The sequence below is a fragment of the Lonchura striata genome, chromosome 26 (genome assembly GCF_050655825.1).
Source record: "Lonchura striata isolate lonStrDom1 chromosome 26, ASM5065582v1, whole genome shotgun sequence".
Classification (NCBI taxonomy): domain Eukaryota; kingdom Metazoa; phylum Chordata; class Aves; order Passeriformes; family Estrildidae; genus Lonchura; species Lonchura striata.
Genome location: NC_140728.1, coordinates 6,744,030 through 6,769,613, shown reverse-complemented (window position 1 = coordinate 6,769,613; position 25,584 = coordinate 6,744,030). Strand labels below are relative to the sequence as shown.

Genomic DNA, 25,584 nt, shown 5'->3' with positions numbered 1-25,584 from the left:
GGGGAGTTTGCCACGTCAGAAAAGCAGGGCAGGAGGTGCCCGAGCCAGTGTGGCTCTGAAAATGAGTCTGAAATCAGAGTGGGGGATTCTGCAGCTGCTGCTGGGTTTGATTTCGACGCGTGCCTTATTGCACAAGGCAGTAAAGGAGGCACAAAACCAAAGAAAAGCAGGCTGCAGACTAATGCAGCCTCCTTGACTGCTCAAAGGAAATGATATGGCAGGAAAATGAGAGCTTTTCATCAGCAGGTAAGGTTTGTGAAGGGAGCCCGAGCAGCTTTTCATCTGGGTGAATCAGAGCTTTGAACAGCACAGCATGGAAATCCAGTCCCAGCACAGGGGCTGCAAGAGCCACTCAGGTGCCATTTGTTCAAATCAAATTTGGGACATAAAAGTACTTCTGGGATCTCATGTCATCCAAAAAAATTAAAAATTATAAATTATAAACAAATTATAAAAGTATAAATTAAAAAAATTAATAAATTAATACACAAGTGTGGTTCTTGGCTTTAGGGAGACCTGGACCCCGTGCTGTATGGAGAACTTCTATTATAGCACATTTTTATTAGTAAATATAGATAATATAGATAAATTACAAGAATTACTATAGATTTTATTAGTAAATATCTATATAAATATAGATAGTAAATACAGATATATATTTATTAGTAAATATAGATACATTCACAAAAATCCATTTGTTTCACATGATATTAATGTCTAGATTTGTGTTAAGCAAACAGAACCGAAGGACATGAGATCTAAACTGGTTTTTCCATAAATGCAAAGCAATCTGAATCCCTCACCAAAACAAACAAGATACAACACTCACAGGGGGCAAAAAAAAAAAAAAAGAAAGTACAATTGCATGAAGTCAACCATTCCAGCAGCAATAAAGGCTCCACTAGTGAATAATCTGATTTATTTCAGATGAAAACCCGTTTACAGCTATTTTGCAGCAGAACATAACACAATTTTACCTAAGTGGGCTGCGTGCTCCCCCTCTGCAGTGATCAGCAGAGGTCCCACATTCAAAGAGACTCTGGATTTAAACATGAAAGGGAATGTGGCTGCAGCCAGTGCTAAAGAACATCCTGAATAATTCACACACCCGCACTCCCGGCCCCTGCAGATGCTCAGACTGTGAAGCAGGCGTTTATAATTATAATAATGGATGCAAAGGAGTTGCCTTTCCTCTCCTGCTCACAGCAGAGCTGGCAGAGAGCAAAAGCAGAGGGAGAAATCCCAGTTTGGATGGGTTTTTCATGGTTTTGTGCCACGCTGGCAGCCACAGGCTCTGGTGTGGGGACATTGGTGACTGCTGAGGGCAAGATGGCACAAAAAAAATGACAGGGGCAACATTCTGGGTTTTATTTGTGTAGAGAAAGTAAAGATTTCACCATTTTGCCTAAAAGCAGGGATGCTGCCAATCCTCTGGATATGGAATTAAGGAATCATTGAGAAAGACCTCCAGGATCATCCAACCTTTGGTTAATCCCCACTTTGTCACCAGAGCCCTGAGGGCCACATCCAACAAAACAAAATAGGTGGAATTATTTCTAAAAGTGCCACAAAATTTAATCACTGGTGGGGTGGCTTTAATTGCAGCAAAAAACCCCATCTTTTAGCACCATCAGAAGTGGCTTTTTGCAAAGGAAAAGCTTTTCTGGTGAAGGGACAATTTAGAGCTCTGCAGCAGGAGGAATGAATAGATTGCAAATTCCCAGCATTGCCATTAAAAATATCAATACCTTACATCACTTTGTTCAGCAAATTCTGGAAGCTCTTTCTTCCAGGGGTAGAGGAATTAGCAGAATTCACAATTTGGCTCCAAAAATGACCTGTCAGAACCTGGCACCCAGAAATGATCCCCAGTCCATGAAACTCCACTCCAGAGCCAGCTGAACTTGGATCAGAAATTGTTCCTAAAATCTGTTTCTACAAGCAGATTCATGACCTTCCTTAGGATCCCATCCATGACAGGACTCAAAAGTTGAACCAATTGTGCCCTCAAATAGGAAACCATTTCTGGAGTGCTGATTTGCCTGAATATTTGGCTTTGAGGCTCTAATTGTAACAAATTGCAATGAAACAATTCCCTATATAGATTTTACTGATACAGGAAAATTCAGGGAACCACTTGAAACTCTGTAAAAACTGATTTTTACCCCCAATTTCACCACAGGGTCAACATGCCACAGCCTGAGAAACAACCCTGGGTCACCTTTTGGAAGGAGGAAGGCCAGAAAATGCAAATCTCAGTGTCATGACCCAACAAATCACTAAGGAAGGACAAAATAAAAGGCATTTTGAGCCACTGAACACCGAGTTCTGCTTTTAAAGAAGAGAGAACTTGCTCAGTAACAGCAACATTTTCATCAAGCAAGAGGTTTTTCCATTAATCTGTGTGAGGAGAAGAAAAATCCCCACGCAGCACATGAGCCCTTGGGGACACATCCCTCCTCCTCCTCCTCCTCCTCTTTGGTGTCTCCAGTGGATTTAGTGAGGAGCAAAAAGCACAGGTGGGAAAATCTCCTTCTAAAAGGGAAAATCTCCCTCTAACAGGGAAAACCTGCCTCTAAAAGAGAAAATCTACCTCTAAAAGGGAAAACCTCCCTCTAAAAGGGAAAATCTCTTTCTAACAGGGAAAATCTCCTTCTAAAAGGGAAAACCTCCTTTTAACAGGGAAAATCTCCCTCTAAAAGAGAAAATATCCTTCTAAAAGGGAAAATTTCCCTCTAAAAAGGAAAACCTCCCTCTAAAAAGGAAAATCTCCCTCTAAAAAGGAAAACCTCCTTCTAAAAGGGAAAATCTCCCTCTAAAAGGGAAAACCTCCTTCTAAAAGGGAAAATCTCCCTCTAAAAGGGAAAACCTCCTTCTAAAAGGGAAAATCTCCCCCTAAAAGGAGCTGTTCTGCTGGGAGCTGAGGGACAAATAAACTCAGTGGATGCCTCTGAAGGCTCACACCACACAAACCCCAAGATCTGTGGCATATTTGGAAATAATTCTCCTATCTCTGGCTCTTTTTAAAGCCATCACTGCAGCAAAGCAACAAATGGTGAGATCTGGGGGGAGACAACACTTAGAGAGCTGAAACAACACGAGCACAGAGGGGAAAAAATGGGATTTATGGAGCTTTAGAGCAGGGATTGCAGCCTTTTCTCAGCCTGGGTGGGAGAAATGAAACACTTCTCCTTTCTGCCAAGAAATCAGTTTGATTTACCGTGTAGAGTTCATTCAAAACTTTCATCAAGTCCTCCTGGAGCTGCAGTCCCACTTCCTTGCTCTGCAACAGAACAGAGAAATGAAAGTTAATTGAGGAAGACGCTGCAGAGGAAGTGAGCACGGGGCATCCACAAATAATTTAGGCCCAATTAAGCATCACTGGTAAATCCAATCAGTGCCCAGCCCAGAAGTGTTAATAAACTGAAATCTCAAATGGGCACAGTCAGGGAAAAGAACAATAAAAAAGAAAAGAAAAAAGAATTTAAAAAAAGGGGGGGGGGAAGGGAAAAAAGTCAGAAAAAAAAAAGGAAAAGAAAAAAAAGGGGGGGAAGGGAAAAAAGAGAAAAAGTCAGGAAAAAAATAAAAATGAAAAGAAAAAAAATGAAAAAATGGGAGAAAGGGAGGAAAAGGAAAAAAGTCTGAAAAAATAAAAAATAAAAGAAAAAAGAAAAAAGAGGGAAAAGGAAAAAAAGGGAAAAAATGGGGGGAAAGTAAGAAAAAAGAAAAAAAACCAAAAATGGACGAAAAAGGAAAAAGTCAGGAAAAAAATAAAATAGAAAATAAAAAAGAAAAAAGGGGGGAAAAGAAAAGTAAAAAAATAAAGAAAGCTTGATTGAACACAGATGGAAATTTCCAGAGATTTTCAATTTTCAAGCCTGAAAATACAGAATTTTCCCATTTTTATGGGATCAAGGAAGACTGTGGATGCAGGACAGCTTGGTGTGGAAGCTGAAGAAAAGCAGGATAAGGAAACCACCACATAACATGAAAAACATAATTCAGTTTATAGACTTTACTCACTCACTGCCCACTAAGGCAGCATTTGCATGCTCGAAGCCTCATGTTAGAAGTGTTTAATATCTACTGGGGCAAGCAAATTTGATAAATTCAAGATTATTTATGCCTACAACACTCAGGAAAAGAAACAGATAAAGAGGCACTGCAGCCAAACCCACGACTGAACCAACATTTCTGCCCAGGAAGTCAAGATAGTGCTAAACCAGGAGGAAAAAACCCAATGACACACTGCTAAATTGAAAAGCCAGAAAAGAAAGATTATCTGATTTAAATTTAAATTATTCTTTGCTCCACACTGTCCAGTTCAGTATGCTCAAACTTTCTGAGATTAAAAAATTGATTTATTAGAGACTTTTTTTTATTATTTTGGGTGTCAGAACTCAAAACATCCCTCAGACATTTTTGGAGGTTCCAGGCCCAGGTCAGAAGCATTTGAGACCCTGGCACAGCTGGAAACAGCTGTGATTTTGGGTTTGAGCCATGGAATGAGTTACCAACCTTGCAGGAAGAACAAGAAGTCACAAAAGTTTAGATATTAGAGTAGAAGTAGTCACAAAGTAGAGGGAAGAATTTTTGAGTGCAGCACAGGGGGTTTTGGTTTTGTACATGGGGGTCAGAGGGTTTAAGATGGATTTGGGATCTGGGCCTGCCTTGTCCTCCCTCTTTCTCCTTCCTCACCTCCATGTTCTTGGTGATGTTGGCACTCACAGATTGGTTTAGAGTAGAAAAGCACCATTTAATATAGGTAATAGGCATTGGGGAAAACTGTAAACATGTAACACGTAATGTACATATAAAAGATAGAAAAGCACCATTTAATATAGGTAATAGGCATTGGGGAAAACTGTAACCATGTCACACGTAATGTACCATATAAAAGATAGAAAATCACCATTTAATATAGGTAATAGGCATTGGGGAAAACTGTAACCATGTAACATGTAATGTACCATATAAAAGATAGAAACTCACCATTTAATATAGGTAATAGGCATTGGGGAAAAACTGTAACTATGTAACACGTAATGTACCATATAAAAGATAGAAAATCACCATTTAATATAGGTAATAGGCATTGGGGAAAACTGTAACCATGTAACACGTAATGTACATATCAAAGACAGCAGCAGCCCTGGGCGGGGAGAGAAGAAGCAGTCGGGGTCAGAGAGGATGTCAGGGTGTGTGTGTGCCTCTGCCTGAGCTGTGAGCAAACCACAGCAGCCCCAGAAGAAAATCTTTTAGAAAACTTGCAATAAACTGCCTTGAGACCAAACAACAGAGACTGCTGAGCCTTTCTTGGGAAGCTCGGGCTGGAGGAGAAGTTTTTCCACCACACGGAGCCACCCCAGACCTAGGGGTGAGCTCTGGCATTTGGGGTGCTGGGGTTCACAGAAAAGCAGAGCTGGTGATTCCCAGTCTCCAGGGGAGCAGGCAGAACAAACCCACGGGATTTCAGCTCTGGAAGCAGAAGGAGCTGAGGCTGCTGCTCAGCCCTGCAGTGATCTGCATCACTGGGGTGTTCTGGTGTTGGAGTCCAGGAATCCCTCTGGCTGTCCTGACCTTAACATGAAGTCCAATCCACCTGTGCCTTCCATTTTAGCCCGTGGAAAAAGCTGCCAGCTCTGTATGAGGAATTACAAGCCACAAGGGTTTGAGTAGTGTGGTAGCTGAGCTAACACAGGGTGAAAAAGTAGAATTTTGGGGCTTTTTAGAATGGGGTTTAGGGTGACAAAATGAAGGGATCTGGGCGTGTCCTGATCTCCTTCTCCTTGCCCTCCATGTCTTGCTGTGGTGGTGACACTTTTCTGTTGGTTTAAGGTAGAGACACACTGTCCAACATAAATGATCAATATTGGCACAAAATTGTAAATATAGTACACATAGTTTTTGGTATAAAATGTAAACACCGCCCTGAGGGCAGACAGATGCCATGGCCGAGCTGCTGGACAGAGCCCAGCAGGTCAGAGAAAGAATGTTCTAGAAAAGGGAAAATAAACAACCTTGAGAAGCCGACCCTACACATCCTCCTTTGGCTGCATGGGTTGGGAAATGAGGATTTTTACACTCTGGCTGCCCGTGGAGGTGATCAGTGGAAGGGACTGCCTGCAATGCCCTGAGCACTGAACTTTTCTCCAGAGCTGCTGCAGCTGCCTGGCCCCATCACCTTCCTCTCACCCCTGCTCCTTCCAGCCCATTTTGCTCATTTCTTGCACTGAAAAATGGCTCATTTGCTGCACAAATTACTGAAGCGTCAATTATACGACAGATTAAAATGATTTTAATGGAGATTGGGGTTGAAGGGGTAAAGACGATGCCGAATTGTCAAAACACAAAACTCTCTGTGCTTCCAAATGAGCTCTCAAGAAAGGAGCTGCTGGATTGCTGGGCTGGAAAAGACCCTTCCATTAGGATGAAGGTAAGACAGATCACAGGGGACATCAGAACAAGAGCTGTGCAATGAGCACTGTTAATGTAAAACTGTTCCCTGCACTGATTCCACAAAAAAAAAAAAAAAAAAAAACATGTCTAGGAGAAAAAAAGCTGAGCTGGCTGACCTTGATAAATGAAAATATATTGGAGGAAGCAGAAGGGTTTGCTTGGAAAAGTCAGAGGAAAATGGATTGGATGTCAGGGAGAAGTTGTTGCTTGAGTGCAGTGGAGGGAGGTGGAGCTGATGCACAAAGAGAATTTCCCTGAATTCCCAAGGAATTCAAAGTGCAGGTTAAAGGCTGCTGCCCCCATTGCCATACAGGCACAAGTGATTCCAGCATCATGCCAGAAAGTGCCACGGAATTATGAATAAAATCCATGCCAAGGAAAGACAACAAAGTGCTGGCAGTTGTGAATGTCTCGATATCAACTGCTATTACAGCAGCCAATTCTGAATTGTTCTGTATTTTCTCTATTATTCTGTGTGTTGTGCAAAGGCAGAACAATTCATTTTGTAAACAAGGCAATAAATAAAAGATATTCTCATCAGCTTTACTGTGATCTACTCCTGGCTGTCCCAGCAACCAAGTCGATATGTACCTTCCTTAACATGAGGAAGAGCTTGTGCAATAAAAAATTAACTGGCTCTGCTAATGAGCAGGAGGTGTGTGTATCCCCACGAACAGTGTGTCCTCCTTATCTGACCAGGTTAAACCCTTCTCCTGCAGATCTGGGAGATGCTGTGCCTGGAAGAGCATCCTTGGGACACGGCCCAGGAGCTCCCTGCTCACCTGAGGATGCGGGAGTGGGGCAGCTCCTCAGCTGTGCTGGCAGCGAGGGCTCAAACAGCCCTTCCACAGAACCTCCAGCCTGGCAGAGACCTGGGAGATCATCGAGTCCAGCCCAGCCCAGCCCCTCAACTCCACCCTGGCACCCAGAGCCACAGCCAGGCTTTGTTAAACACACCCAGGGATGGGGACTGCACCACCTCCCCAGGCAGAACATTCCAGAACTTTATTGTTGGATTCAGTCCTTTCCTGACCCAGAGATGGGGCAGCTGAAAGGTGTTTTAAAAACTTTTATTCCATTTTCAGTCTCATGTGAAAGGTGAGACAATACAGATGTTATAATTCACACATCACAATCAGAAGCCAACTATTTCCTAATTAAATACATTGTAAGTGCTTCTTGGCCTATCAGCTCGAGCCACACCATGCTGTAAATGCCCGATTCTCTACAAATTAATTTCCCACACTTTATCACTCTTTCTGTGAAAAACTTTTTCCTGATATCCAACCTAAATTTCCCTTGGTGCAGCTGAGGCTGTGTGCTCTGGTTCTGTCAGCTCCTGGAGAAGGAGCCCAGCCCCAGCTGGGCACAGGCACCTTTCAGGAGCTGTGCAGAGTGACAAGGTCACCCCTGAGTCTCCTTTTCTCCAGGCTGAGCACCCCCAGCTCCCTCAGGGGCTCCTCACAGGGTTTGTGCTCCAAACCCATCACCAGCATCGCTGCCTCCTCTGGATGAGGAGAAGGAGGAGGAGGAGGAGAAGGAGGAGGAGGAGGAGGATTTCCCATCCTCTGCACACCAGGGAGGTGATGAGCATCCATTCCCTTCCCTTCCCTCCAAACCAGGCAGGTGATGAGCACCCCTTCCCTTCCCCTGCATGCCAGGAAAGCAGCAGCAGCACCCAGGGAAGCCCAGCAGGATGTGGCAGGATTGCCAGGCTGGGGATGCAGGTTTTTCCCAGCCCAGGAGGCTGCTGTGAGCACACACACATACTCCTTTGTTACTCCAGGGTGTATCTGCACCATGTGCAGGGCTGGAGGTTCTGCCACCCCTGGCTGGAACATAAATTCCCAGCACGGGCCGTGCCAGCTCCTCAACAGCCTCTTTGTTCCAGCCCTCCTCCCCTCCACCTCCCCTCTAATTTAATCAAGATGTTTTTGGGATCTACTGCGGGGCTGTTCCGCATTCCACCCAACATTAACGACTTCAGCTTCCAAATATTTGGGGGGGATAACAGAGAGGAGAGCTCAGGAATGCTGTCAACATTTTCTGCCCTGCATCTCCAGCCCCAGCAAGGTCCTCCCAAGCCTGACAGAAAGATGGGATGGCTTCAAAATCAACATTTCCTGAGGTGCTTTCCCCATAAACCCAACGACAGCCAGCAAGGGCTGGAGCCATGGGAGGGTGAATGTGGAACACAGCAAGATAAGAGATTTTTATCTAATTTGCTGCCTCAAATTATGTCAGAGGGTGACAGCTGGTGCTGGAGCCCAAATCTGCTGATTCTGGAACCGCTCTGGAACAATATCAGGTCTCTGCATCTTTTTCAAGGTAATAATTAGACATGCCTAGGTGGAGAATAAACATTAAATATTGCCATGTTTTTTGAGTGAGGGTAAGGATGCCAGGAGGGGAGCAGGGATGTAGCACAGAGGTACCAACTCTGCACCTCAGTGAGAGTTTTACTCATGCCATTTGCACATTTACAAATTTACACCCTGATGGGAATGTATTTTTACAAATGCCCAGCTTTTTAACCATTATTCTTGTGTCGTGTGGTGGCTTTTCCATGTGCGGGGTGCTTTAAGATTTGTCATTTTCTGGTACCAGAGCAGCAGGAGCCACAGTGCAGCTGTAAAGTAGGTCATGACAGACCCCTTCAGAGAATTAATAATTCCTTTTCCTTGATTACTGCAAGGCTTTTAACCAACTCATTGTGGATTTTCCATTTCACATCAAACACCCTGCAGTGCACCAGGAGATAAACTGGGGGTTTTCCCCACCATCAAAGGTGCTAAACAGGAGGAGAATTTCAAATCCTCAGGTTGGTTTTCTTGATTCCAAACAGGGTTTTCTCCCCATAAATATCCTCAATTAAGTGGATGCTCCAGCAGCCCATCTCCCAGCTAAAATCAGAGCAGAAAATGTGTTTGGAGCCCAGCAGGGCAGGCAGATGCTGAGCTGGTACCTGGTTCAGCTCGGGGGCACAACCTGTCCTGAGGCCCCTCTGCCCATAGAATAAATCTGCTTTTCTGCCCATTAACATTTAGAAATCACTTCACAATATCCATATGTAAAAATCTGTCAAATAATCAGTTTGTTCAGACACTGCTCAAAGTGAGACTTACACAGTCCGTTCTTTTAAAAAAGGTAATTTTCTTTTTTTTTTTTTTCCCTTCAATTTGAACAAGATTATCAGGCTGCTTCTAGGAAAATTTCAAAGAGACAACACAGAAAGAGTGATTAAAGAGACCAAATTAAAGAGACTGCTGCTCAAAGGTCTATACATGTACAAATAATCCCAAGGGATCCCACTCAAAAGATATGTCTAGAGGCAAGAAAACCTGATAACCATGCAAGAAACAGGAAGGCTGTTCCATGCAGAGAAATGAAGGGTCACATTAAATAGAGAGGGTGACAGGGGGATAGAGGGAAAAAGGAAAATCAAAGCAGGAATCAGCTCAAATAGAAGAATATTTTGTGTGGAAAAAAAAACATATATAAATATAAAAACAGAGAAGGTGACAGGGCAATAGAGGGGAAAAAGGAAATCTAAGCAGGAGTCAGCTCAAATAAAAGAGTATTTGGTCTGGAAAAAATACAGATATATAAATATAAAAACATACATAGAGAAGATATAGAAATAAATAAATAAATGGGCTGTGCTGAAGGAGGACGAGCAGGAGAAATCAAAGGGAGATGAAGGAATGAAAAGGAGCAGACATCAAAGCAGGATGATTTTCCAGGAGAGGGAGAGGTGACCCGAATAGCAACGCTGGTGGCACCAGGGCTGGGAACTCCAACCCTGTACCACAGCCAGCCCTAAATCATTAACTCTGCCCAAAAACAAAAACATCACCTCCTCCCCAAGGTGGAACTATTTGTCACTAGGACAATTCACCCCCCCACACCCCTACAGTTTTATTTGCTGGAAATGTGGTTATTTCACCATTTATCTTCCACAGAATTGCACTGACACAATCCCTGAGGGCAGACAAATCCCAGATTCCCACTGACAGCACCAGGATTCATTTTCAGGACTGTCAGAGCAGCCAGACCCTGAGCAGCAACACCTCAAAGTGTTTCCTGAGGAGAAACCAAAACAAGGGCATGGAAAACACAGTGCTCCAAGAATTCCTGTAGCTCAGCTGAGAGCTTCCAAGCCAAAGCCACATTTGGGGCACACAGCTCAGACATGGCAAGGCTCTGCAGGAAAAGGGACCCAGGGAAGCAAACAAAGCCCAAAGGCAGGGGAAAAGGGGCTGACACACAGTGTTCATCCAGCAGCACGCCAGGGCTGGCTCTGGCAAAAAGCACAGCTGCTCTTATCAGCACTGATAGCTGGGAAGTGGCTGGCAGGCTCCCATCCATCCAGGCATGCACCTATGCATCCATCCACCATCCAATCCCTCCCTCCATCCATCCATCCTCTTATCCATCCATCTCTCCTTTCATCCCCTCTTCCATTCCCCATCCAATCCCTCCCTCCATCATCCATCTCTCCTTTCATCCCCTCTTCCATCCCCCATCCAATCCCTCCTTCCATCCACCCTCTTATCCGTCCATCTCTCCTTTCTTCCTCTAATCCATCACCCATCATTCATCCATCCATCATCCATCCCTCCATCATCCATCCATCATCCATCCCTCCATCCATCATCATCCATCCACCCATCCATCAATCAATCATCCATCATCCATCCCTCCATCAATCCATCCATCCATCCATCCATCCATCCATCCATCCATCCATCCATCCATCCATCCACCATCCATCCCTCCATCAATCCATCCATCATCCATCCATCCATCATCCATCCCTCCCCTCCCTCTGTCCCACAGCCCTGGGGTGGGGTGGGGTCTGTAATGGGCCCTGTATCTCCTCGTCCCAGCACACGCACGCTGTGAAGCACAGCCAGGATTCCCAGGGTGCTGGGATCCATCATCCACTCAGGATTCCCAGCACAGCCAGGATTCCCAGGGTGCTGGGATCCATCATCCAGCCAGGATTCCCAGGGTGCTGGGATCCATCATCCACTCAGGATTCCCAGCACAGCCAGGATTCCCAGCACAGCCAGGATTCCCAGGGTGCTGGGATCCATCATCCACCCAGGATTCCCAGCACAGCCAGGATTCCCAGGGTGCTGGGATCCATCATCCACTCAGGATTCCCAGCACAGCCAGGATTCCCAGCACAGCCAGGATTCCCAGGGTGCTGGGATCCATCATCCACCCAGGATTCCCAGCACAGCCAGGATTCCCAGGGTGCTGGGATCCATCATCCACTCAGGATTCCCAGCACAGCCAGGATTCCCAGGGTGCTGGGATCCATCATCCAGCCAGGATTCCCAGGGTGCTGGGAGCCCAAGAAGTGCCACCACAAACCCTCCCAAAGCCCGTGTGCAGCGCAGGCAGCCCCTGCTGGAGTTCACTGCTGAATTCACTGATTTCACACTGACACAAACCCCTCCCTGCTCCACCAGCACACTTTGCAGAGTCCGAGGGTCCAAGAGTGACCACGTGAGAACCTCACCCTGAGCATTCTCCACCCCAGCCTGAGGAGACAAAACCCACGCTGCCACCACTGCAGGTGATGCTCTGGGTGCAGCAGGAGCTGCTGGCCTCACCTCAGGCTCTCTGCTGCTCCAGCTCTCTCTGCCTTCCCCTCCTTGCTGCCACAAGGACACGTTTCAATCACAGAACCACCATTTTGTAAACAAGGCAATAAATAAAAGATATTCTCATCAGCTTTACTGTGATCTACTCCTGGCTGTCCCAGTAATCAAGTTGATATCTACCTCCCTTAACATGAGGAAGGGCTTGTGCAACAAAATATTAATTAATTGGCTCTGCTAATGAGCAGGAGGTGTGTGTATCCCCACAAACAGTGTGTCCTCCTTATCTGACCAGGTTAAACCCTTCTCCTGCAGATCTGGGAGATGCTGTGCCTGGAAGAGCATCCTTGGGACACGGCCCAGGAGCTCCCTGCTCACCTGAGGATGCGGGAGTGGGGCAGCTCCTCAGCTGTGCTGGCAGCGAGGGCTCAAACAGCCCTTCCACAGAACCTCCAGCCTGGCAGAGACCTGGGAGATCATCGAGTCCAGCCCAGCCCAGCCCCTCAACTCCACCCTGGCACCCAGAGCCACATCCAGGCTTTGTTAAACACACCCAGGGATGGGGACTGCACCATCTCCCTGGGCAGAACATTCCAGAACTTTATGGTCGAATTAAGCCCTTTCCTGACCCAGAGATGGGGCAGCTGAGAGGTGTTTTAAAAACTTTTATTCCATTCTCAGTCTCATGTGAAGGGTGAGACAATACAGATGTTATAATTCATGCCATCGCAATCAGAAGCCAACTATTTCCTAATTCAATACATTGTAAGTGCTTCTTGGCCTATCAGCTCGAGCCACACTGTGCTGTAAATGCCCGATTCTCTACAAATTAATTTCCCACACTTTATCACTCTTTCTGTAGAAAACTTTTCCCTAACATCCAAGCTAAATTTCCCTTGGTGCAGCTGAGGCTGTGTGCTTTGGTTCTGCCAGTTTCTGGAGAAAGAGCCCAACCCCACCTGGCCACAGGCACCATTCTTTTCCTTTTCCTCTTCATTTTCCTTTTCCTTTTCCTTCCCTTCCCAGGCCTTATCTCAGGCAGCCAGCCCTGCTGCCTGCAGCCCTGATCACAGCTGCACCGTGTCCTTTGAGAAGCTCTCCACACACTCAGAGATGCAGCAGCTCAAGAGCTCGGTGACAAAAGGGACCTCAAGCACCTCCTTTTTTCCCTGCCTGTCCTCCCCACCTCACCTGCTCCATCCCAGCAGGACACAAAGCACTGATTTGAGAAAAACAGTCCAAGGAAAAGATTTTCTGCCTCAGGATCTGCTTTTCCCTCAGCAGATGAGGGAAAATGTGTCACCATCCTCTCCACATTTCATGGCGTTATTTGCAACCTAAATAGCTCCCAAATTTAATGAATGGAAGAATTTATTAATATTTATTAATTTGTTAATTAATGGTAGTTTCCCCATCAACACCTACAGCATAGCAGCCTGGCTTTGCCAGCAGCCTGTCCCTGTTTTTAACCTAGGAAAAGGTGAAAAAGGTGGAAAAGGCCCCATTTCCCTGAAGTTCAGAGATACTCTGCCATCCTCTGTGCTGCTTTGGGGATATTTTATAAATGTGTCACTGAGGGGGGGGTTATAAATGGGTAACATTTCTTTAAATCCACAGACTGAAAAGCTGCTTTGCAATATTTTAATCACAGCCCTCATCTGTTTTCTAGCCTGCAGTACCTTTTGTACCTTCTTGCAGCTCGGGAAGGGAAGAGACTCAAGTGAAAAAGCACAAGTAGGTCCACGTCAGCCAAATTTCTCTATTTATCAGCTGCTACCAGATAACAGAGGATGCAATTTTTGGTTTCAACCACCCAGCACAAGTGGAGTTGTAATCAAACACCTGATTTGATCTTCAGCCAAGCTGGTATTCCTGGCAAACAGCCAAAGAAGTAGTTGGGATTTAGCAACAAGTGCCTTTTGTTTGCACAAATTAATGTGGAGTTTGCCCTTGGCCTGTGAGAAACAAACCAGAGATGGTATTTTGCTGTTAATTGGTTATTTATTTGTTTTTATTCTAGTCCTGCTGCCCAAAATGAACTATAAACATGGGTCTGCCCTGCTTTGTAAGGGGCTGAAGAGAAAGTTGCCATTTCCAGCCAAACTGGGATAATATCCATTTCCAAGTAATGCTTTGCCAAGGCATTTTCCAGGCCACCTTGCTGCAGCACAGGCCTTGTTGAAATTCAACAGGGAGATTACTCCTCCTTTGGAGGGATTAGAGGAATTGAAGAGTAACTGCCATTCAATAATCCCATGTAAGTATCTAATCAACCATAATGTAATTACCAGAAAGTTTTAAAAGGTCAAAAAGGCCTCAGTGTGACGTTACTTGAAAAGGAGAAGATTCCTCCTCTGCTCAGACAGTGACTTAGAAAAAAGAAGTTGAAGAGAAACAGAATGTAAAAGTGGAATGTATTTTTCATCCTCCATTAAAAACTCAAGAGACAGGCAGGAGAGAGGGAACAGCACAGGTTTTGTTCTGCTGGTGCCTCAGGTTTTAGTTTTTCTATTTTTCAGATTCTGTGCTGCTTTAGTGTTGTGGGTCTGAGATTCACATTAGGGAATCTCCTGCTCTTAAAACAGAGCAGGGAGACAAAATAATTCCTTCTCCAGCTGGGGACCAAGGACAAATGATCCAAATCTCAGGCCCAAGAGCACAAACACTGTGGGCTGGAGAGAGAAAAAGAAGCAGGATGGGACTGCCTGGGCTAAAGCTGGAATTGGACAATGAACTCCAATGTGCAAATGGAGCAGAACTTAGAAAACTGAGATATCCCATGACCTGTTGTGCATTTTGTGACCATTTTGGGTTGTGCTGCCCAAGGTGGATCCATTGAGGCCTCTTAATAAATCCCTGCTTTACTCTTTAGCTCTGCTCCAGCTCAGCCTTCCCAAGGCACCACTCCCAGAGAAATCACAGCCACAAAACCCTGCTGGAGCAGGGAACCTGCTCTCCAGGTAACACACACATGCTGCTCCTTCAAGTGCATCTTGACATGAAACTTCACAACACCGAGCATTGCTCATCTTCCAACAGCCTAAACAAGCTGGTTTTTACAGGGATTTTTTAACACTTAAAGCAACAGACAGAAAATGAGAAATATGTGAACAATCCCACCTTTCTCCAGGCCTTGCAAGAGCAGAAATAACTCCCCAAGCTCAGGGCAGGTTGCAGGGGGTGGGAGAGGGGGGAAGAGGAATAAATGGCTTTTTAAAGTGAAGACTTGCAGCACATGAGGCAGCAGATGTTACAGCCATTGGCAAATCTCTGCAGGGACCAGGCATCACCCCTGAACAGCACTTTCAAAGCCTCCAGATCATGTTTCTTTAACTGCAAGAACAGATTCCTAATAGGAAAACCCTCCCACATTATCCCACCTTCCTTCCCAGGTGGAAATCAAGGGGACAAGGCAAGCAAGAGACCTCAGCTGCATTTTCTCCTTTTCCCAGATAAGGACAATACAACTTTTTATTATCTAGCATAGTAGGAATTCTCCCTAATTTTCCTTTTAACAGCAATTTCTCCATAGCAGATAAAATTCTGTCTTTAAAGAGTTGTTCTTGACTAATGTTTGGACTTGAAGAACTGGAAGGTTTCTGCTTGTTTAATGAAATTTTCAACACCTATTCAAAACTGTGGAGCGGGCTAAGAGGAGAAAAAACACAGCCTTAATTTAGACCAACAAATCTCAACCAGCCACATTGGGGAAAATGCCTGAAAAAACCAAAGGCAAGTCAAGCACAAAGAGGAAAAAAACCCCAATAAGTGGATCCACCACGAGTGACAGGTGGAGTGGTATTTTAGAAGAACCAAAGTGAAGTTCTGTGCTGGAGCACTCAGTTACCTTCTTGAAGAGGCGTCCTGAGTCCTCGCTGACCTGGACAAAGCGTGGGATGATGTTGTTGAGATAAATGTCACTGAGGGTGGTGTGGTCCCTGCTCTCCCTCTTCACCTGGTTGAGCAGCAGGTTCCAGCAGTTCACTGGTGACAGCACGTTCTGATCCTTCCTGCAAGGACACAAAACAGGAACAGCTGGACAGGATCCTACCACAGCTGTGGGTCTGTAAACGAAGCTGTGGGGTGGGTGGGATGCTGAGGAGCAGAGGAGAATACACAAAATTCAGTTCTATTTCCACACATTGCCCCATGAGCTTTTGTCCCCCAACAAACAGATCCTGTAAATGCAAGCTGCAGTGTGCCAAGTGCAGGTTTTAGTTCTTCCTTTTGAATTCAGGATTTTGTGCATAAATCAGAGCCTGAGGGAGGAGGGAGGGCGATGGCTCCAGTGTCTGACAGAAAGGTTTCACAGCCCTGTCTCAAGCATTTGGGTCTTAACCACAATAAAAAAGATTTCAAGCACCCAATGAGCCAAACAGCATCTGCATAGGAAAGAAAATGCAGTTTCTCCTGTGCAAAGCCCATTATGTGAAGGCTTCTCTATCTGTCCCCAGCCACAGACAGCAGCACTCATAAAAGCTGCTTGATTTTCTCATCTTTGAACTTTCCCCACCTTCTTTCAGCTGGAGCACCCAGCAAATGAGCAGTGCAAAGGGCAGCAGGGGAGAGGAGAGGAACCTCAGTTTATTTGGGTCAGCATTTCATTTATTGGAATTAATAAGTTGTCTCTCAGAGCAGCATTTCACCCCAGATGGAAGCTGGGGGTGCTCCAGCAGCAGATCCAGGTGGAGCCTTAACAACAGCATTTGCTTCTTATTTACTATTCACCCACAGCATAATAATATTTATCTAGAAAAGAGTAAAACCTGTGGTGCAAAGCCCTGATTATTGTAAAATACTCTATCAGATTTCTTTCCTCCTAGAAGAACTATAGTTTAATTTCCATTGAAAAGGGAATATTCTGCACTTGAAAGGACAGCAATCTCTGCTGCAAGAAACATTGGGAAAATGGGAAAAGTGACCCAGGGCCGAGTTTCATTACACTTCTCGTGACACCAGCAGCTGGATTTGTGCTGCAATATGGATAATTTTAGATAAATAGCTTCAGAACAGCTGATCTTGATTTTCTTTTTTCCTTTTCTTAAAAAAAAAAAAAAAAATTGGAAAGCTCAGGACTGACTGCAGCTTGTGATCCAGACTGCTTCACCCACTGACTCCATCCATCTCTGCCCTCTAAAGCTGGCAGAGCTACAAGTGAAAATTACCCAGCCACCAAGAAGAGTTTGGGAACGAAACACAGGAACAAAAAATCCCCACCAGCTGACCAAAATGCTGCCTCAAAGCCCCTCAGAGCCCCATTCCTGCTCCATCAGCACCAGGAGCAGCCTGGAGGAGCACCAGGAGCTCTGGGGAAGGAGCAGGGAGCCCTGATTCCCCAGGAAAGGGAAGCAGGAGAGCTGCAGGGGTTAAAAAGGAGTTCAAGCCCAGCTGTCCCAGCCACAGCAGCCCTGCCTATTCCAAGGCAGCAAATAGCAGGGATAGCAGGAGCCTGTGGAAAGGCTGGGGAGGGAAATCCCTGGAGTTTGCTGGCGCCAGATGGGTGTTGACACGCTCGGTGTGGTTACACATGAAAGGCCACCCTGCAGGGAAAATCACCCCAAACCCCACAGCTCCCAGTGCACGGCTGGGATTGTCACCTTCAGGAGGATGCTCAAGCCACACTGTCATTTTAAATTCCTTTAATTTCTTGCTGTCTCTTGGTTTTAATAACTCCTTCAGTGCCTTGTTGGAATGGGCTCTTGGTTTTGTACAAAAAGGAAAGAGTTGCTTCAAACCTCCCAAGTATCCTTTAAAACTCCACACACATTAACTTTTAAAGCACCTCTGGAGCTGCAGCTTCCCCTGGGGTGGGACACGGGTGCAGTTTTCCCAACAGGGAGCAGGAATTCTACAGCTGCTCCCAACAGAACCTCTTCATCCTCACCACAGCAGATGGCAGGGAGCAAACTGGGACTCCCATCAACCATTTAACCCTCAAAGGAGCTGGCAAAGGCACTCTGCCCCGAGTTCCATGTCACCTCAGAGGAGGGATGGAAAAAGGAAGGGAAATATCACTAGGGCCTGGTGGGTGTAACCACCCCCAGCTCCATCCCCACACTTTCTGCAGAGTGACAGGGTCCCCCCCTTCACCATGGAGAGGTAAAACTGATGGGATCAACCCAAAACCTTCAGGATGTGAATATGAACTTTCCCACAGTGCTGGTGCCTTCACACTGAGGACGACTTTTTGATTCAAACCTCCCCCATAAGAAGGAGGAGGAAGAGGATGCCAAGATCCAGGTTTATTTCAATCACTGCTTCTCCTGTAAAGATGGTGTGGTGATAGTGAGTGTGGAGAGTTTATTTAGGTTAGCCTAAATTACAGCAGATCACAGCCATGGGGGCTGGCTGGGAGCAGGAAAAGGAAGCTGTGCACAGATTTTCAGGGAACCACAAACGATGAAGCCCTGTGGTTTCTCGAGTGTTATCTTGATCAGGTCCTGCGCAACTTCCACTTCAAAGGTTTCAGCTGGGTCTCAAAAAGATCATAAGGGAAGATTGAGTCTCAAGTATCTTAATTAAATTACTCATTCATACAAGGGACTTGCAGGCAATCCAAGATTGATCTGCTTCGAGGCAAGCAGGGGAGAGACAGACACCAGCGACATTGAGTTGGGCATTGCAAGGAAATAGGAGAGAAGTCATCTTACAAAACAGATCAAATAAAAAATAACCAGTAACAAAATAAATAATAAATTTTAAAAAAGAACCTAAAGCCACACCCACAAACCAGGAATAGGAACCCTGTGTTTCTATAAGGAGCACAAGGTGAAGGAATGAATCGGATGATAATGAAAATATTAATGCAGAGATAGACTCTGTCCAACCTGGCCTTGGATACCTCCAGGGGTTCAGGGGCAGCCACAGCTGCTCTGGGCACCCTGTGCCAGGCCCTCCCCACCCTCACAGGGAGGAATTCCTTCCCAGTATCTCACCTCAATTTCCCTCTCAGTTTAAACCCATCACTCCTTGTCCTGTCCTGATGAAGGGCCCTCCTCCAAGGGACGTCCCACTGTCCATGGCAGCAGAAAACTCCCTGACCATCCTTGCTGTGTTTAACACAACACCTGAAGTCTCCTGTTCCACCTCCTGATCATCCCCAAATACTCGGATTTTCCCTGGATGTGTCTTACAGGCTTTTCCAAAGCTGGTGCATCCCAGGACAGCCAACTCTGCAAACCCCCAGAGGTGGAGCAGGGCCAAGTGTGAGAGCAGAGATTTCATTGTTCCTCCAAACACTCCTGCAACCCTCTCTGAATTCTGTCCTCTGCACTGTGCTCTGGCAAGGCACGCCACGATCACAGCAACGTGGTGTGAGGCTGGCATCACTGAGATGATGAAAAACAGCACAAAAATCCTCCCTGAGGTTTTCACATCCATTTCTGCTGGTCGTGTATCCCTGGCTCTCTGCAGTCAGGGAGGTTACTGAATCAATGAATGTTTAATGCTTACAAAAAGCTTACAAATGGGGCTATTTGACAGGCTCAGAATAAAGTGTGCAGGACTCGGTTTCAGCAAAAAGAGCCACAAAAATAGCCTATGGCAATGTTTATTATTATTATTAATAATAATAATGTAAGTGAAGCCCACGGCACCCAAATGCTTTTGTCAATTCCTCCCTCGCAACCTGTATCAACCCTGCTTTACAGAAATCATTTTGCTTCCAGGGAAATTAAAGCTGAACTTCTCTCCAAGCTGCTCATTCAAATCCACTTTTGATTTTCCCTGACACAGCTTAGTGTTGACTGCAAATTTTGAGAATTACAAGCATGGACATCCATGCTGCTCCCTGCCCTTCTCTTCCAAAAGATTCCAGTTATGAACATCTGTTGTTTACAAGTGCTCAGCCTGAAGGTTGCCAGACTTATTCTTCATCCTCTACTTCAAGGCAAAGGCTGCCAGAAAGGCATCTGAATTTCATGCTGGGATACCCTGGACATTCAGCTCTCCAGCTGACAATTGCTACTCAGGATCCTGCTTCCAAAGATTATCTTGATTTAAAACGTGGCCTTAAAATAGCGTTGTCTTTTTTTTTTTGTTGTTGTTGTTGTTTTTTTCTTTTTCCATTTTCTCCCTCAAAAGCAATCACTCAAGATTTGCCATGGTTTTCATATTGTTGACTGATGATCTGAATAGGCAAATGTCTCCAGGACAAAAATTACATGAAATAAAGAGAACTGAAGGCTGGGGTTGGAGGTCCCAGGGTCTGAGTGCAGGGGAACAAAGCCTTTTTTTTGGGGTTAGAAGTCACCCCCAGACCCAAGAGCCTGTGAGATGGATGCTCCGATTTACACCTCAGGTACCAAACCTGGGACAAACAAGCTCCTGTAGCAACCACAGTTACAAGACTTGGGTTTTGAAAGGGTATCATCGGATGCTGAAGAATTTATGTAATATATTCACCAAATACTGTGTAAGACTATGAGACTATTCCCTTTAATAGCCTAATTGAAAAAAACAACCCATTTTTAACAGAGAAGAGGCACAGTGAGGTCTAACAGCCATGGCAAAACAGTTAAATGCAAGTAAAACCTGGGCTTTATCCAACTGCCATCAACTCCTGTGTCACCCTGGCTAAAGCAATCTGTTCCCCTTCGTCAGACATCAGATGAGGATAACACACACCTACCCCTGTAAATCATTTTAAGATGTTCCAGTGAAGCTTCAAACTGAGCAGTGTAGGGCACCCTTTCAGCCCAGATCCAGCCACCTCCAGCTCAAAACCCACGTGGAAAATTCTCCTGCAGGAAAGGCTGAGAGAAATGGATTTGCAGAGCTGAGAGATCTGGGTTTGTAGGCGATGAGAGATCTGGGTTTGTATAGGATGAGAGATCTGGGTTTATAGAGGATGAGAGATTCAGGTTTGCAGAGAAACCCAGAGATCTGGGTTTGCAGAGGCTGAAGAATATAAGCTTTGGGATGACCTAACTGTGCCCTTCCAGCAGCTGAAGGAGCTGATGAAAGATGGAGAGAGGGGACTGGAGGGACAGGACAAGAGGAATGGCTTCAGACTGACAGAGGGCAGGTTTAGAAGGGAAATTGGGAATAAATTCTTTCCTGTGAGGAATTGGCACGGGATGCCCAGGGAAACTGAGGCTGCCTCATCCCTGGAAGGGTCCAAGGCTGGTTTGGAGCAACCTGGGATGGTGGAAGATGTCCTGGGTGAGCTTTAAGGTCCCTTCCAACTCAAACCATCCTGAGATTCAATGCAAACGTGGCCACCTGATCAACTCTTCGCTATCTGGCTGGCATCTGATGGCTTTGTCCATCAAATCTGGCACACAGCTTTGCCCACCTTTCCCAAGAAAATTACTCCTTTTCTGCACATTCCAGTTCTTACATCCCATTCCCCATTAACAACACACAACCTACCAGGAATTACTGACATGAATAAGAACCCAGAAACAGGGAATGGCTTCTGTGTCCAACACAAACTTGGGGAATGTTTTGGCTCTGGAATTGAGAGCAGTGCTGGTGCCTACATTCACTCTAACAACTCTCTTTTCCATTCCTGCCCTTGCAATCAAATCTACAGCGGGGGGACAGGGAATAAAGAGAAAAAATAAAATAAATAAAGAACAATAAACCTCACTGGGCTCTGGGAAGCCCCACAGCAGCCTGCACCTCCCACTCTGCTCTCTCCTTGAAGCCTGTGCTCTTCCCAGTGTGGAGGAATCCACACACTCCAGTTCCAGGAATGCTGGGGAGCATTCCCTTGGAGGAACACACTGGGAGCAAGTGGGCAATCCCACAATAGCTGCAGAGCAGGAAAATGCAAATTACAGGGTGGCTGCCTGACAGATTTCCATGTCAGGAGATCTAAAAACGGGATGTGCCATGGGGAGCAGGCAGGCAATGATACGGTACCTTCCGACATAATTACCAGGTTGTGGGGAGAGCAGGCTATTATGGGGTATTTATAGGGTCAGAGCCAGGCAATTACAGAGCAGGCTCCTCTCCCAGACGTGTAATCCTGAGGAGCAGGGAGCTGATGGCTGGCTTTGATCAAATGGGGGGCTCCCAATGGGATTCCAGCCCCAGCAGCTCCACAAGAGATGCCAGCCAGGATATTCGCTGTGATTCAGGCAGAGCAGCACTGGGGACAGGTGGTTACAGTGGAATTGCTTCCCTATGGATCCCTGTGGCATTCTGGCACTCTCCTGACTGGCACAGCCAGCACACAAGTGCTGCATGGCCAGCCTGACCTGTGCCACTGCTGGCCAACACTGCCCACACACCCAGCAGCCTTAGACATCATGCTATTTTTCTCTTCTTCCAACTCTTGACCAAATTAATTTGTGTCTTTGTGACTCAGACCTTGCAGGGATACCATATTCCAAGAGCAAGGCATTATTCTGGCAGGAGCAATCTGTTGCTAAAGCAAGAGAAATCAGGAGCCCAATCAGCACCAGCCCTCTCCCTGCAAATCCTGCAGGATTCTGTTCAACTCTGGTCAAAACTTCACATTATAAATTCATTCTAAATCCCCAAGCAGAAGTTCTATGCAACCTTCTCAAGCTGAATACAAAAGTGTTTCTGATGGGTCGTTTCATATCATGTAATATAAAGAAAATCACCTCAATAACAACAAAATCAACTGAAAACAGCCATCATATTGCAGAGGAAAATTGTAATTCGAGACATCATCTCTTTAGTGCCATCTTAAAGGCACCTGCAGGATGTGCAGAGTTTATAGTTATAACAACACTTCCACTCTAAAGGAAAAGAAAAAATCCTTTGGATTCTGACAGGTCCATGGCTATGCAGAATAACTCTTCCCCTGTGTGTCAAAGAGCTCTGCTCTGGAGCCAGGCTTTCCTGAGAACACAGCACAACATGTGCTCTAAATGACAACTGAAGTGAACGACATCAAAGCTGTGCAGACAGGAAACTCAAATGGTGCCTCCTTAATGGCTTCCACACAAAGAGAGCTGCTGCTGGAAACGGGAAGCTGCTGTGTCCCCACATCCCTCCAAACACAGCAACAACACAGCACAAACACAGCCAGAACGTCCCGACCCAAACAATGCGAAAAGTGACGCTGCACTTTGGGCGGGAGCGGGCCCAGATGGATCCTCTCAGCCCAAAATGTCCAAAGCAGAAATGATTCAGGTCCCAAGGCTGCTGCTGCTGCTGCTCCGTGTTTTCCTCAGCTGCTGCCCTGACAACACAACCCAACAAGGCTGAGCGCTGCCCAGCTGGGCTCACCATGCAGCCCCTTCCTCACCCCCACACCCTCTCCTGCAGGTGCTTCTCCTGGGAAAAGCACCTCAGAAGAACCAGGAGGATGTGAGCCCATGAAATCAGGTTCCATCTGCATCAGTCACCCCATCTTAGAGAAGTGGGGAAGAACCAACATCCAACAGCACAGCCAGACCCACCTGCAAATGATGTTTTCAGCAGCAGAGGCAAGAGACTGTCAGTAAGGACGTGTTTAGATTTTAATTGAGTCCCCCCACCTCGGTATCCAGGGATTCCCTCACCCACAGCAGCACAGCTCTCTCTGCAAGTGCTACTGGCCTTATTTCCCTGCTGTTTGAAGTGATAGTAGCAGAGCTGCAACGCAACTCCCACACAGAGCGTGTGTGGGATCCCAAAAACGGAGAACTGACAGCAGGGAACAGACTGGGAACAGCTTCCCTCCAGAAAACCAAAGCCATTGATGCTGAAGGAAATCCTGGCTTTGTCCATCAAACCTGGCACACAGCTTTGCTCACCTTTCCCAAGAAAATTACTCCTTTTCTGCACATTCCAGTTCTTACATTCCCCATTAACAACACACAAACTACCAGGAATTACTGACATGAATAAGAACCCAGAAACAGGGAATGGCTTCTGTGTCCAACACAAACTTGAGGAATATTTTGGCTCTGAAATTGAGAGCAGTGCTGGTGCCTACATTCACTCTAACAACTCTCTTTTCCATTCCTGCCCTTGCAATCAAATCTACAGCAGGGAGAAAAAAATAAAAAAGGCAGAAACAAAAGGCAAATACTCTACTTGAATTGCTGGTCTTTGGTGCTCCTAGTTTTAGCCAGGAATCTCTCAGCCAACTTCTCCAAATTCCTGGAGTAATCCATCTCAATCTCTGCCTTCTTGCGGAAGAAATCCTGCAAGTCCTGCAGTAACTGGACCCGAAGCTCACACTGCTGGTCAAGGCATTTCAGCTGCTCTACCAATTGGGCACGGATCTCTGCAACAAATAAAAGCACTGCAGATTAAACACAGTCCCATCACAGAAAACACCATCACAATTCTGCAGCAAAACATTGTTAAAAAGTAAGTTCCTTTATTGGTGTCAGCCAGGCTCCCCAGGCAGAAAATGACTGGGGGTGCATTTTGGATACACCACTTGCAGGAAATCCATCCCAAACCCTGCAGTCTGGTGTACAGCAAAGCTTTGTTGCTGAAAAGTGCATCAGTTACAAGTGTCAAGTGCATTTTTGGCATGGGGAACCAGTGGTCACTGCCTAAAAATGTACTGAATCTCAGTCTGGAAAAAGGACTGAATGCTGTAATCCCCCACGTCAGCTCAGCAAACCACTTCAGGGAATTTCTATCAAATTCCTCTGCAAACTACTCCTGATGCAGAAACAAGACATTGCACATTCTGGGGCACTCCCCAAAGGCACTGAATTCAGATTATTCGGTTTGTTCCCGAGTCTCCAGCTGTGCAGCTCATTATAAACCAAGCCATGAAAGAGATGAAGAAACCCCTCTGGAGAGCCAACACCAGAGCACTTCCCATTAGGGAATCATCTCCAGGAAGGCTCCTTTTCCTTTTAAAATATCTGCAAGTAACATATTTCCATCTAAGGACCCCATAAAGCACACAGATATAGGTGTTAATATTATAATTAATTATTAATGCACATTCAAAATAATCACAGGGTAATTATTATGAATGTCTCTATGTTAACATAATATTTTACAGTTTTCAAGCATTTTACAAATATGAAAGCTTCTCCCATTAGCCACGTGTTCTCCTTATCCCACTAATCCTGAATTTGAGGGACAGAATAGTAAAATCACTCACTCAGTCAAACAGGGCAAGCAAAACACAGCAGAAGTGTGTCAGCTGCAGCCTAAAAACACAGAAATATTCAGTGATGCAGCCAGCAAAGGCTATTTGGCTTTTACTCAGGCAATAAACTCAACATGAAATCAATAAAATATGCCCTTTCATCTAAAGGTCTTTGAGCAGTGAAACTGTAGAGATTTGCCACGGCCTGACTGCGAGCTCTGCTCCCTCCCAAGGTTTTCCAAGATGTGCTGTTCCAGGCTGAACCCTGAACCAGCAAGGAAATTTCAGGTTTCACAGCTTTCCTCACACCTCCACACTGTGACTGCAGGCGCCCACAACTCCACCACTGCAAGGGAAGGCAGGGAGGGAGTATTTCCCAAATCCAATTTTTTTTAGAAATCAACGACTTCGCCACTGATTCCTGAAATACGGAAAATCAAGGAGAGCAGCTTGGCTCCTCTGTGAGTTTGTCCCTTTGCCCAGGGAAAA

The 25,584-nt window shown here is 45.7% G+C and overlaps 1 protein-coding gene across 7 annotated transcripts in view; it reads right to left on the bottom strand.

The window, feature by feature from the left end:
• SRGAP2 (SLIT-ROBO Rho GTPase activating protein 2) overlaps window positions 1-25,584 on the bottom strand; it is a 106,809-nt gene that overhangs the window by 50,226 nt on the left and 30,999 nt on the right. For 6 of the 7 annotated variants that reach the window (XM_077789064.2, XM_077789065.2, XM_085561363.1 and 3 more), the window contains exons 2-4: window positions 24,072-24,264; window positions 15,919-16,081; window positions 3,221-3,283 (exon numbers count right to left, since the gene is read on the bottom strand). In XM_077789064.2, coding sequence (XP_077645190.2) covers window positions 3,221-3,283; window positions 15,919-16,081; window positions 24,072-24,264 — 419 coding nt within the window. The remainder of the gene's footprint in view (window positions 1-3,220; window positions 3,284-15,918; window positions 16,082-24,071; window positions 24,265-25,584) is intronic. The other variant, XM_085561364.1, reaches the window with a different exon arrangement.